Source organism: Colossoma macropomum, unplaced genomic scaffold (assembly GCF_904425465.1).
Source record: "Colossoma macropomum unplaced genomic scaffold, Colossoma_macropomum, whole genome shotgun sequence".
Lineage (NCBI taxonomy): Eukaryota > Metazoa > Chordata > Actinopteri > Characiformes > Serrasalmidae > Colossoma > Colossoma macropomum.
Window position 1 is genome coordinate 3995 of NW_023494798.1, and position 13256 is coordinate 17250.

At 38.7% G+C, this 13256-nt stretch overlaps 1 protein-coding gene across 1 annotated transcript in view; it reads right to left on the minus strand.

Moving 5' to 3' along the window:
• Positions 1-4718: 4718 nt before the first annotated feature.
• fam214a (family with sequence similarity 214 member A) overlaps positions 4719-13256 on the minus strand; it is a 63595-nt gene continuing 55057 nt past the window's right edge. Inside the window, exons 7-12 of the mRNA XM_036585485.1 lie at positions 10361-10449; positions 8918-9014; positions 8446-8604; positions 7245-7313; positions 5799-6001; positions 4719-5614 (exon numbers count right to left, since the gene is read on the minus strand). Coding sequence (XP_036441378.1) covers positions 5461-5614; positions 5799-6001; positions 7245-7313; positions 8446-8604; positions 8918-9014; positions 10361-10449 — 771 coding nt within the window. The 3' untranslated portion in view covers positions 4719-5460. The remainder of the gene's footprint in view (positions 5615-5798; positions 6002-7244; positions 7314-8445; positions 8605-8917; positions 9015-10360; positions 10450-13256) is intronic.

Genomic DNA, 13256 nt, shown 5'->3' on the forward strand with positions numbered 1-13256 from the left:
GAAACACTGTGCTTCGTCTCCTTGGGCTCCTTATTAATAGCACTATCACTGTTTTACATCAGTGGACATTTGCCTACAGTGACTTCTCCCCCCACTGAGCTGTAAAAGAGTGCATTTATATTCAATAAAGAAAGATCAGGATAGACAAAGAGCAGCTCTACAGCTTTATCAACGGTAGAAAATAGACGGAAGCTCGTAATACAGCTAATGTAAATACTTCCAATACAATAACCTAAATAAATACGAATGAAAATCTCCAACATTTTGTTCCAAGCTTTGTCAAAGGGATATTGAAGGGGAATTCCACTGATTTTTCAAAATCTGAGATGTAAACAGAGTCATTCAGAGTGGTTTGGTGTGAAATGGTTCAGATGTCTTTACAGTGGTGGTGATAGGAACCAGGGGTCGCCATGACTACAACACAAATATAGACGTTTTATTTACTATCCAAAACCACCAGAATACCTACACAAGTCATGAGTTTTATATGGAATGTTGATGATGGCAACATAGTGATAAATCTAAAATAGTTTTTAAGTTTTCTTTGGTAACTATTGTGAGTCACTAAACACCCTGCATGTATCCCTCCAGCATGAATGGATTTTAAGGCCAAAAATCCTCAAAACTATCATAAAACAATGTTTCAGACATCAGACAGTGTATTCATAACTATTTCATGTCATAACTTTCTATGACTTTCAGATTTCCATATTTCCCACATAATTAAAAGGTAAAGATGTAAACAGAGTCATTCGAAGTGGTTTGGTATGAAACGTTCTGTTCTAGAGAAACTTGCTGAGTCAGAATTGTTCACAGTGGTGGTGATAGGAACCAGATGTCCACCTCTAAAAGCTCCCTCACAGAAAGTTCACTACATGAAATGGTTATGAATTCACTGCCTGATGTCTGAGACATTGATTTATGATTATCATGTATTATTATGTGTATTTTAATCCATTCATAGTGGATGGATACATGCAGTGTGATGTAAGGCAAAATAGGCCCCAAAGAAAACTTATTATTTCAGATTTTCCACTATTTTCCATCATCAACATTCCATATAAAACTCGTGTAGGTTCACTGGTGGTTCTGGATAGTAAATAAAATGTCTATATTTGTGTTGTAGTCAGGGCGACGCCTGGTTCCTATCACCACCACTGTAAAGAAATCTGAACTGTTTCACACCAAACCACTCTGAATGACTTTGTCTTCAATTTTAAACAATCAGTGGAATTCCCCTTTAAATAAAATGCTGGAGCTTCAACTTCACATTTTGCCTTTTATGTTGCAGCCTTTTGTATGAAGTATATTTTAGTCCATTTTCTATCACTGATAAAACTATAGGCCATGACCGCACTCTCATCCTGCTCCTCCTTCCTGATTATGAACTCAGTGAGTAAGAGACCGGGGAAGAAAAGTCTCTGGATGCAAATGTCCATTCATGCAAAGAGTGATAACGGTGTTAATGAGGGCTGAAGAGAATTCTAACAGCAATGAGCAACAAGAAACCTCTTAGACAAGAACACTTTCATAATCACTTTTTACAAAGATAATCTTTCTTCCACACTTTTATCCTGTTGTGCTGTATGGTGTGCAAAAGTTTGGGCACCTCTGGTCATGTTGTTGATTTTCTAAGTGAAAATAAGTTTAAAGATCCTCTACAGTTATAGCCCATTTTACATTTTATATGTTGTTTTTTTCAGTTTGCTAAACTCAGCAAATACACAGAAATTGTGCAGAAAATGCCATATTTAAGTGTGGAGAGGATGTGTTCACTTGTTTTCAGCCAAACCACTGCATATTGCTGGTGTTGGGACGAAATGTGTCTCCAAAACATTAACTTTACAGGAGAAGGTAAAAACTTTCTTTACTTTTAATAGATTTTAAACTTAAGATGTTTTTCCCAGTAATTTTGGGCAATTTCTATCGATCCATTCAGACCAGCCTGCTTTTTCAAATTATCTAAAAAAAAATAAATAAAAAAAAATGGAGATACAAGGTCTTGTTCCAACAGTATGGGTGTGCATTCTTAGTTAAGCAACAGTGTATCACAACTCCTGAGAAAGAGGGCTATTATGTGAAAATGCTTTTAAATATGCTTCTAAATATTAATTAGCATCAGCTGTTTAAAACTGATTATAATAACAGCACTCATAATAACTTTGAAAAAAGTATATTAAATTAAAACTCTTCATAATTACTTGCTGATGCAGAACAGCTTATAGTATGTTCTACATAATAATATAACATATTGTATCATTAAATATTAGCCTCTCAATACAATTTACATTGAGCAATACAGTCAACAGACTGGAGCAAATGAAGTGCTCAATTTAAAACCTCGTAAGTGTTTATTATCTTGTGGCTGGTACATTATAATACAGTATTGTACTTTAATAGTGTTGGACGCTCTAATAAGCTGAAAAAATAGAAATGATAACATTATCAGATGCTCCTTATTGTTGCTGAATAGAAAAATGCATAGAATCCAGACACCAAACTGAATGAGTTTGTAAATAGTTCATAAGTATACAAAACAGAACAATGTACATTTTAGCCAAGTTTATGTATAGAAGTTTGAAAAAAGACAAAGGTGGACATCCCAGCTGTAGACATATACATTAGAGTATATCACTAAGTTAAAAGTCACTTTCTTACCTCGTACCACTACTAGTGCTTATACAGTATGCAAACTTCAGCATCTGTCACTGTGAGCTGAGCAGCTTTGTCTATACGTTGAGAACATTTTACTATCTGTGTATGTTTAATACAGCCTCTGTGGTGGCCACTGTCTGATAAAGAGCTTTGCAAAGCGTGTTTGTCCAGCAACATGTCTCCTGAACGCCACGATTCACTGTGGATCAAGTTGAGTTACCCAGATTAAAGAGCGAATAAGGTCTTTTAAAGCACATCATAAAGAACACAGACATTTTGTCATTCTCTCTTCTGCCCAGGATCAAAAAGAAAAACTTTTAATTCAAATACTAATGCAGGACTGAACACAAAATACTGCAACCTGTGTTTAAAATAAAATTAAAATTCATCCTTGTAGTAAGTTACATTTTTAAGGAAATGATAAGTACATTTTTCAGGTTTAAACTGATGTGAGGTCATTTGGTGTGCCATTGAGAAATTCTTTTATGGTGCATTTCTATCAGGAGAATCCTAAACACTCTGGTTCAACAGAGTCAGCTTCCAGTCTTAGTTTTACAACTTACAACAATGAACGAGAATGATTCCTTTTTTATTTAGTTTAAAATGCCAGATTTTATTGTTTAATTTGTAAAATGTGAGGCACCCAGAAATGTACATATTTCTCTATACAGTGCAAATGCTTTTATTTTTCATTCTTCTCTACTTTAAGTCTAAATTAATGTTACAAATTATGAGCGTAACAATATGTCAAAAGCAGAACCTTTGTATGAAGTTCTGAATGTCTCAGTATTCAGTATGCCCACCATTTGCTTTAATGGCAGTGTGCACTCCAGCTGACCTTTTTGTACAAAGGCCTCAACACGGTCAGAGTCTCAAACTCATTATAATTTGAATAGTGACCTAGAAATAGCATAGAACCTTCAATATTTCTTATTGTCATTTTCTTTGTTAAAGACTTTCTAACATTCTTGGGTGACTTTACTGAAGGGTGGCGTTCACACAGCTACGACACCTACATTAGACTTTCATGACAACTGGCATCAACCTGTATAGACCATTCTACTAAATTAGCTCAAACTGCGATGCCACAGTATAAAAAGATGAAGTATTCAGATCTTAGATCTTACATTGATATGTTATGATCCATTTAAAGACATTCATAGAGATCATTATAAGCCAAATATATACAAAATCATCATCTATAGGGTACTTTCTATTGGGAGGTGTCTCACCACTAAATTGTGAATTGTGAAAATAGTACTTGTAAATATTTCTTATATTTTTATTTATTTTTATTATTATTTGTTTTTTTTAAGCAAAGTTGAAAGACTTTTTTCACCACTGAAACAGTTTTAGTCTGTAGGCTGAGGCTTATTTTAGTCACGCCCCTGCATTTTAGAGCAGGAAGTGAGGCTGCATCACTGTCGCTCAAGACCACATGGTGAGCAGTTGGACCCCATTGTTTTGAGGTAAATGTGAAAGTCTGAAAGTCAGTGTAGAACATTAAGAATTGTAACATATTTTTTGTAATTAAGTACTTTTTGAATGTTTTAAAAACAAAAGCTGTGTTTTCCGGTCATGTACTCACTGTGTTTTTGAGCTCAAAATGAGCTAAAATTGTCACTATTGAAACATTTGGTAAAGTTTGGGTAGAGTTATGATTGTTTCGGTAGTGAAAAAATGGAATGTTTAATCATTAGTTTTGATAAAATAGACATAATTAAGGTAGAGAGTCATTCAAAGCAAAAGGATTTTAGTATAAAGTCCAAATCAGTTAAAAGTCCCAAATGTGTTTCAGCTCTGACTTTAATTCAGTAGAATGATCCAAATATGCGTTCACATTAAAATGGACATAAACGGCCTCTATGATGACTGACGCTTGTTAGAGTAAGCCTTTATAGACGTTTTGTAGGTTTATGTTGGTTCTTATTAAAGGCTTATATCTGTGTCGTAGCCTTTTGAATGAAGTCTTACCACCTTATGTTGCTCATCCCACTGTGACAGACATGGTTACAAACAATGAAACTGATGTGCATAAAGAAAGAGGCAATTTGACGTCTTTGAAGATTGTTTCATAGATATATATTTCTTTTATTTCAGATCTGAATATTAAAGTCAAAAATACATAGTATGATTGAAACATATTGCACTACGTCATAATGCTGAGCACGACAGGCGTCACATGTGCAGTAAATGAAATATCAATTTAAATATTAAATAACTGACAAAGTAAATATGTAAACACTAAGCTATTTAAGATATTTTTTCTCTATTGCAACACTTCCGATTAAAGTGGTTCAGTAACAGTACAAAAAGAAAGAAATTACTCATTTCTTTTCCAGTTCTGGTGGAGGTACACAGTGCTCTATCCAAAGTCGTTTATTCTTTCAGGGTTGATCCATTTGTTGTCGTTACTGTTTTTGTTTTGTTTTTTTTCTTGTCTTTAGAAAAAAAAATGGTCCATGTTGGTTTTTACCCCACTTCGGTTTCTTCTCTCTGCACCAAAGCTCTGAAAACGAGCTTTAAAACTGCAAGAAAATCTGTTGGAAAAAAAAAGTGTGTCCACTGCTTTAAAATGCGGGGACAACGAAGCACCGATGGTCTGAAGATGCAGGTTTCGTTTTTCTTCCTTTTTTATTTGGGTGAAATGCGGCTGTTGGTTTGCATGTGGGAGTAAATCTTATTTGTTTTTCTAAGTTTCCCTTATAAGCAAAAAAAAATAAGAGGGATTGTGACTGAGTAAGGCCCCTACGCTGGAGTGAGATTATATTTAGATCAGATTAGATTAGACTGGATTGGACTGGATTAGCATCTGGGGGAAAAAGGGGGGTCGGTGGGGGATTCTGTGAAGGATTTGAGCTCGTAGGCAGCACCACTGTCCACTTCCATGGATTTGCGTGAGAATAGAAGCCGGATGTCCCGATGGAGGTAGATCTTTCCAGATTTGGAGCTCTGGAACCTGAGAAGGGAAAAAAAGAAGACATAAGGAATGATGAGCCATAAAGCACTCAGTAGCAGCTAAATAAAATGTGTTAATGCAAGCATAAGGACTGGCTCTTTCCCACAAACACCTCTACAAAAAAGATGATTAGCAATCCCATTCAGATTCCACCAAGTCACCAGTGTCCTCCTGTGATGCTTACCTCAGGTGAATGAGGTAGCGCAGGGTCCGCCCCTGGCCCAACGTGGGGAGGGGCTTCTTGTTGTTGTGGCCGTTGAATTCGCGTTTGACGGGGACGGAGAAGGTCCTCTGCCTCAGGAATGTCTGATGGCTGGCCGGCATTTCCCTCAAATCATACATCACCACGAACATTTTCACCACCGTCTTATTGGGGTTGAATAAGGTCTGAAACGAATAGCGCACAAACACAAATAAGGATTAATACTTAAACACTCCAGAAACAATAATTCAGTTCCAGTACATCAATAAGACACCCAATTAACAATATGTATGATGTGTATACATCAAAAATTGAAATTATTGTGCTAAAACACCTTTCCCATGTTTTGCCACCAGATGGTGCACGTTAGCAGCTTAAGAAACAGCAACACAGTACATTCTGCTGTGTCTGTGCAGATGCTGATGACATAACCAAGATGTCACTCTGTGTCACGTAAACTGTCTGTATAACTGTATTGCAACTGAGCAGACCTGCACAATGCCAAATTATCCACAACATAATATATCCACCGATCAGGCATAACATTCTGACCACCTCCTTGTTTCTACACTCATTGTCCATTTTATCAGCTCCACTTACTGTATAGGTGCACTTTGTAGTTCTACAGTTACAGACTGTAGTCCATCTGTTTCTCTGATACTTTGTTAGCCCCCTTTTACCCTGTTCTTCAGTGGTCAGGACCCCCATGGACCCTCACAGAGCAGGTACTATTTGGGTGGTGGGTCATTCTCAGCACTGCAATAACACTGACGTGGTGGTGGTGTGTTAGTGTGTGTTGCGCTGGTACGAGCGGATCAGACACAGCAGTGCTGCTGGAGTTTTTAAACACTGTGTCCACTCACTGTCCACTCTATTAGACACTCCTACCGTGTCAGTCCACCTTGTAGATGTGAAGTCAGAGACGACAGCTTATCTGCTGCTGAACAGTTTGGGTTGGTCATCTTCTAGCCCTAAACACCTCAGCGTCAGTGCTGGACTGAGAATAGTCCACCAACCAAAAATATGCAGCCAACAGCGTCCTGTGGGCAGCGTCCTGTGACCACTGATGAAGGACTAGAGGATGACCAACCCAAACTGTGCAGCAGCAGATGAGCTATCGTCTCTGACTTTACATCTACAAGGTGGACTGACAAGGTAGGAGTGTCTAATAGAGTGGACAGTGAGTGGACACAGTGTTTAAAAACTCCAGCAGCACTGCTGTGTCTGATCCACTCGTACAAGCACAACACACACTAACACACCACCACCACGTCAGTGTTACTGCAGTGCTGAGAATGACCCACCACCCAAATAGTACCTGCTGTGAGGGTCCAATCTTTGTCACCTTTCCATGAGTCGAATCAGCTGTGGTTTGCAGGACTGGGATTAAAAACAATAGTGTCAAGAATATAAATATAGGGGTCTTACCACTTGAATGGTTCCTGATGGAGGCACACGGTAGCCCCTTTTACCCAAGGACTCCAGGTTTATGACACCCTGCATTAGGAGAAATAGAAACAGTCAACATTAGACAGCTTTTATAAACAGGGCTTTCATCAAACACAATGGCAGTTAGGTCAACAACATGTTGTGCTTCATATTTAATAAATACAGCAGGACACTGCCCGCTACAAACAGAACGACTGTTTGCGGGACAGAAATGGGACCACTGAGAATAACCACATCTATAAAGCTTCCCACAGCATAAAGCAGCTCTGTGCTAATCAATTGGGTATGTTTATCTTGAACATTCAGCTTTAATTTTGTTAAAGTTTTATCCTTGGAATAAAGAGCGATTTTTGCTTAAGTAATGACGTGACAGTTTTTTGTTTTAGATGCAAAGCACCTCATAAAACATGCTTGCTACTCACTCCCTCACATTTAGCAGGTGGAAAACATCTCCTCACGGCAGCATCATTAGCAGTCAAATAGCTTTTATTGCTTCATAAGGGCAGCGCTTCATATCAATAACACTGCGTGTCCTTGATCAAACTACTGTAAAAAAAACTACTGTGCTTTAAACACCTGTGAGGCTTAAGATATCACTACAAGGGGGTAAAATGAGTGGCCTTTGGCTTTATTTATATTTCTACTTGTATCATATTATTTTCCTCTAAATAAACCTTATGGTGCCTTAATATGGCACGTTTTTGCATAGCAACAAAGAAACCATGCTTTTTTTTGTATTAAAACAGTTAGGTGTCCCCAAACTTTTGATGGGCCTTATAATAGCAGGTATACCACTCTCTTGGGATTAGCCTTTAGCCTAGTTTCACATGCATGTATGAAACATGGGTGTATCTATATGTTGTTGACTTTGATTATGTTGCACAATAATTACTGTTTATTTCAGGTTTGAGTCATTAAATATGACTTATTAAAATGTGATGGGAAAAATAAGCCACTGTTAACATATAAAAATATGTTTAGCATCTAAAATGATTTTATTTGAAAGCTATACATAAATACATTGTGATACAAAACAAAATTGTCCAGAATTGTAATTATACCATGACGTACAAGGTAGTAGGGGCTGATACGAGCAAAAATGTATATCATTCGAATGAACACATCAATATTGAGTCAGATGGAGCATAAAGATTTACTGAAACATCACAGAGTTCATTACCATGTAGGGAGAAGGAGCGTTGTCGTCTGAGACGCTGTAGAATGACACGTCCACTGGGAAGGTCATGTGACTGGGGCAGAAACTTCCGCTGGCACCGACTTCCGCAGTGAATCCATCCACAGTGCCCAGCGGCTCCAAACGGTAGTTCAAAACACACTCCTGCACACACACACCAGACATATATCAAGAGTGATGTGTACCTGAAAGCCAAACATTCTCCATATGTGAGCATCAGCTTGTGAGTGATTCAGTCTGAGTGAATGATTCACTGTGAGTCAGTAAGTGATTCATATGGTGAGTGATTCAGTAACAGGAGGTTTGTGAAAACTGTGAGGTCGACCCTAAAGCTCTGGAGCCCAAAGCCAAACACCGGTGAGTGTGAGTGTGAGTGTGTGAGTGTGAGTGTGAGTGTGTGTGTGTGTGTGTGTGTGTGTGTGTGTGTGTGTGTGTGTGTGTGTATTTTAGTGTGTACCTCAAAATTTCCCAGAAGACTGAGACTGGCGGGAGGGGCGCTGGCACTCAGGAGCTGCTGAGGTTCATCTGCGTCTTCAGACTTCTTCAAACACACTCTACACACACACACACACACACACACACACACACACACACACACACACACACACACAGGTCAGTTAAACAATAAACAAAGCTAATCCTCCTCACTATACCTACTGGCCACCCCTCTCTTGAAGCTCCACCTTGCTGTTGTACAGACTGTAGCTCATCTATTTATTTATATAGCACCTTTCATACATAAAAACATAAAAAGGAAACGAAAGATGAAGTAATTTAAGCTGCACTGCATTTTGGGGATTTGGAGCTCTCTGGTGAAAATATGTAACTGCATGCAGTGTGTGGAAGAACGTTCTCCAACTAGGGTCGTGCTTCGGCACCCATTCCCTGAGTGGATGTATCTGAACTAAACTTGGTAAAGGTGCATCATCTGAGGATGTGAGTGAATTAGCTACTACTGCCTAAACGTTGAGCCAGACCTACTTTTTGAGCCTGTGTGTGTGTGATGTTAATATGTAAAGGCGTATGACGTGGTGTGAAAAACTCCCGACCCAACGCCTCTGACTTTTAAATGATTATTTTAGGCTTTACAGAGCAACTCACAGCTGCACCATATTTTAGCCTGCTTTTATTTTCCTCATTCAGTAATGATACTTCCTTCAATTTTAACCAAAAAACTCAGTGCAGCTTTATTAGTTTCATTAAAATAAGTGCTTAATCCAAAAAAAAGCTAGTAAACTGGATACAAATTAAAAGTGTAGCAAAAATGAAAGTCTTAGAGCTAAACTGTAGGAACAAGAAAAGAGACATATTTCAGATCTTAGATCTTCTGCCAGTTGCTTCATCATGTTTAGTTTGGACTCTAATAGCTGTCTATGGATCTGAGAGACCTTCTCGATTTGTATTCTTTAAATGGATAAGGCAAACTGTGCAGCAACAGACTGGCTACAGTCAGTGACTGTAAATCTACAAAGTGTGGTTTGTTTGCTATGTACGGCAGGTATTTCTGATAAAGTGGCCAGTGATTATAGTTAGAAGGAAGGTGTTCTTCATAAAGTGGCAACACAATGAATAGTATTCATAGCATAGCATTCATAGCAATTAGGAGGCCTGGCTGCAAACAAACAAGCTGTGTTTTGAATCATTTAATAATATAGCCTGTAAGAGATCATCAGACACCACATCATCACTGCTCTCCAAACTTCTTAAGTGAAGAGCAGATGTACAGCTCTGCCTGGGCAGCCATTTTGAGCAAGTTCCTCTCTGAGGGCTTTTCCAACTACAGCAGAGTGTTCAGTAGATGGCAGTGTGTGAGAACAGGCCTTAAAATAAAAACAGACAGAGAGAGAGGAGCTGGCAGACAATCAGAGAGAACGCATTTAGGGGGGGATTGAGGTCATACCTCTTGCTGGCGGCCCACGGCACTCCTTTGCAGCGAATCAGAGATGTGTCTAAATCAAAGTAACCGGTCTGGCTCTTCCTCTGAGGAACCTTGGCAGGGGAAGATGAAAAAGGGTCAAATCTGGCATCAAGTTCAGGGCCTCAACACAAGAATATCATCTTTTTTCAAGCTTTGTTTCGGTACGCTTTGACGGCAGATGCTTCAGGCGCAAATAGAGCCGAGCTGAACTGCACAATCAGCGGGGAATCTCCTCTGCAAATCCTCAGCAGTGTGGAGGTGCACAACCCTGCTGCTGGAGGAGTTTGGTGGAAAATACAATTTATTGTTCCCTGCACTCCAAATGTAGTCGATCAGCCAAAGCATGGTTGGTGTCTGCACTGGAGCTACGAGGCTAATTTAGCTAACAAGTTAATCTTATTAACATTATTAGTAAGCATCATGTTACTGCATGCTGAGTATCGAGTTACTAAGTCATCATGAATAAAATTTCTGCTGGTTCCTGGTGGTGTCTAACAGACAGTAATGGTATTGTGTGTTTTCCTGATGGGTTGATATCACAGTGTGAAGTCATGGTTTAGCAGGTGTTAACCATTAAACCATTGGAAAGCAAAATGTTCAGGTTCTAATGGTTCTAATAGTCTTTTGTTTAGCAGGGTGACACTTTATTACACACTGTTATCTAAAAACTTTGGACAAAATTCAGCCTTCAAGAGAGCTGCTAGTGTTTTAAGCTATGCTAATGCACTTTTCCCCAGTGTTTACAGATATAAAAGTATGTTTTAATGCCAATGCATGCACATTATACTACGTATGATTGTGTGTGACCAATAAAGCTTGATTTTTATTTGATCTGATTTGATTCGTGTGCCATGCGGTGTCAGAAACCACACAAACAAGCCGAGATTACTTAACAGCTTGTTGCTAATTATGTGAGCTGGGCATGTAGTTTGAATGATGCCAACTGGTAATGCATTGTTGTTAGCTACGTTAGCTTTGTAGCTCCTGTGCAAAACTGAAGAAGCAAATGTCAGTTTTTCACCAAACACGTCTTGGCTGATTTTGGGATAAGGTAAGAATTTTATTACTTTATTTTAAAGGAATTATTCCTTTTAGTATCGACATCCGGCTGACTTGGCTCTAATGTTGAAACGCTGCTAAAAACCTTGATAATGGGCACCTACACCATCTGCTAGCTGCGCTCCAAACATTACAAATCACCATTCATTTTGCTTCGGGGAAATAGTTGATATTGGATTAAAATTCCGGAACATTTTTCTGAAAACTATAATTTTGCAGCTATAAACACAATATATGGCAGAACATCTGGTTAGCCAAATAACTGTGAAGATTAAAATAAAACTGAAGCTCTCTTACATCTCTGCCAAAATTGGTGCATGTTTACACTTTACTAATAGATGAAATGAGAGACGTGGAAAATCCTTGCTGGCACGAAATCAAAGTTTCTGGTGGTGTCCAATAGTCATTCATTTTTGTTTTATTCTGATGGGTTGATATCACAGTGTAAATGATTCTAATGGTTTAACATTGAAACTGATTCCAGATGCCTCAAGGAATCTAAAGGTGTCCTACAGGAAACTTATGGTGAGTTACTGATTTGTAATATTGCTATAGTGTCAAATACAAGTAAATATAGGGTGACATGGCACATGATATTGTACAACCTGTAACGTACATCACCTCCAATTAATTCTAAACCTACATTTTGAATGTAAACAGCAGGGGGCGCCCTCATCACCTTTCTTACCTATGAGTTTGTTAGATTAGGGATGGAGCTAGCAAAATTGAGAAAGCAAGTTTGGGCAAATATGGTCTAACTGCAAGCTTAGTATATATGTGGAAGGTCATATCCAAACACAAACCACACAATTTGGAGAGATATAAAAACTGGTCAGTGACAACTAAAGAGTACAACATTAAAACTTCTTACAATCAGCCCGCAGTGCAATATGAACATGATGAACATGACTTTAGCGGTTTTTCAGTACGGGTTAGGTCGCATGGAGAACAGCAGAGGTTATGACTCATGGCGGACGAGTCACAGCAGAGCTAATTTTTCGCTGTAGAGACAAGACAAGCCATGATCACAGGCCGTGTCATCCGCTGGAGCTAAAACACAGTGGGGCTGACTCGGCCTATGAGCATTTAATAACAGCAGATGTGGCTCAGAGAAGGAGGAAGTGGGCTAATCCAGCCCATAATACTCCCGTCAGTGCGCTGAGTTGCTACCGGCAACAGGAAATACATGCGAGAGTCTGAACAGCATTAGAGACAAGATAGCGACTCAGAGGTGAGTCACATGACATTGGCACATGCAGTTATGTTTCACTGTGCTTTTGAGGATGTACACTGCCTGTGATAAAGTACAGTGATACAGATACAGTGCAAGACTGAGCTGTTATGCACATTAGTAACGCATATATTGTTTTTTTAATGGTGATAGTTGCTTGTTTTGTCGGCCCTGTTACAAGCTAGCTGGTTGGTTGAGTCAATTTTGAGAAAAATGAGGGTTTTCCAATATAAAATAAGCTCTGGGAAAGACCTCATTTCCTAAGAAATACTGACTTAAGAAATAAGCTGCAGACACGAAAATCATTTGCAGTTCCATTTTGGTGAAGTTAGCAATCTAGCTAACTCACTAATAAACAGTACAATCAGAAAAGTAAACATAATTATACCAGATACTCACAAGCTGCGGAGTGACTATGTAACTAGCGTGATTTGTCGCAGTGGGATGTCATACAGATCTGCGTTTAGCCAAGGAGCTAACTAAGTAAATATAGCTATATCATATAATTATATACATGTGACAGCACAGTGTTACACATGGAGTTTTATCAAAAAACATATGTAACTAGCGTGGTTTGTTGCAGCGGGA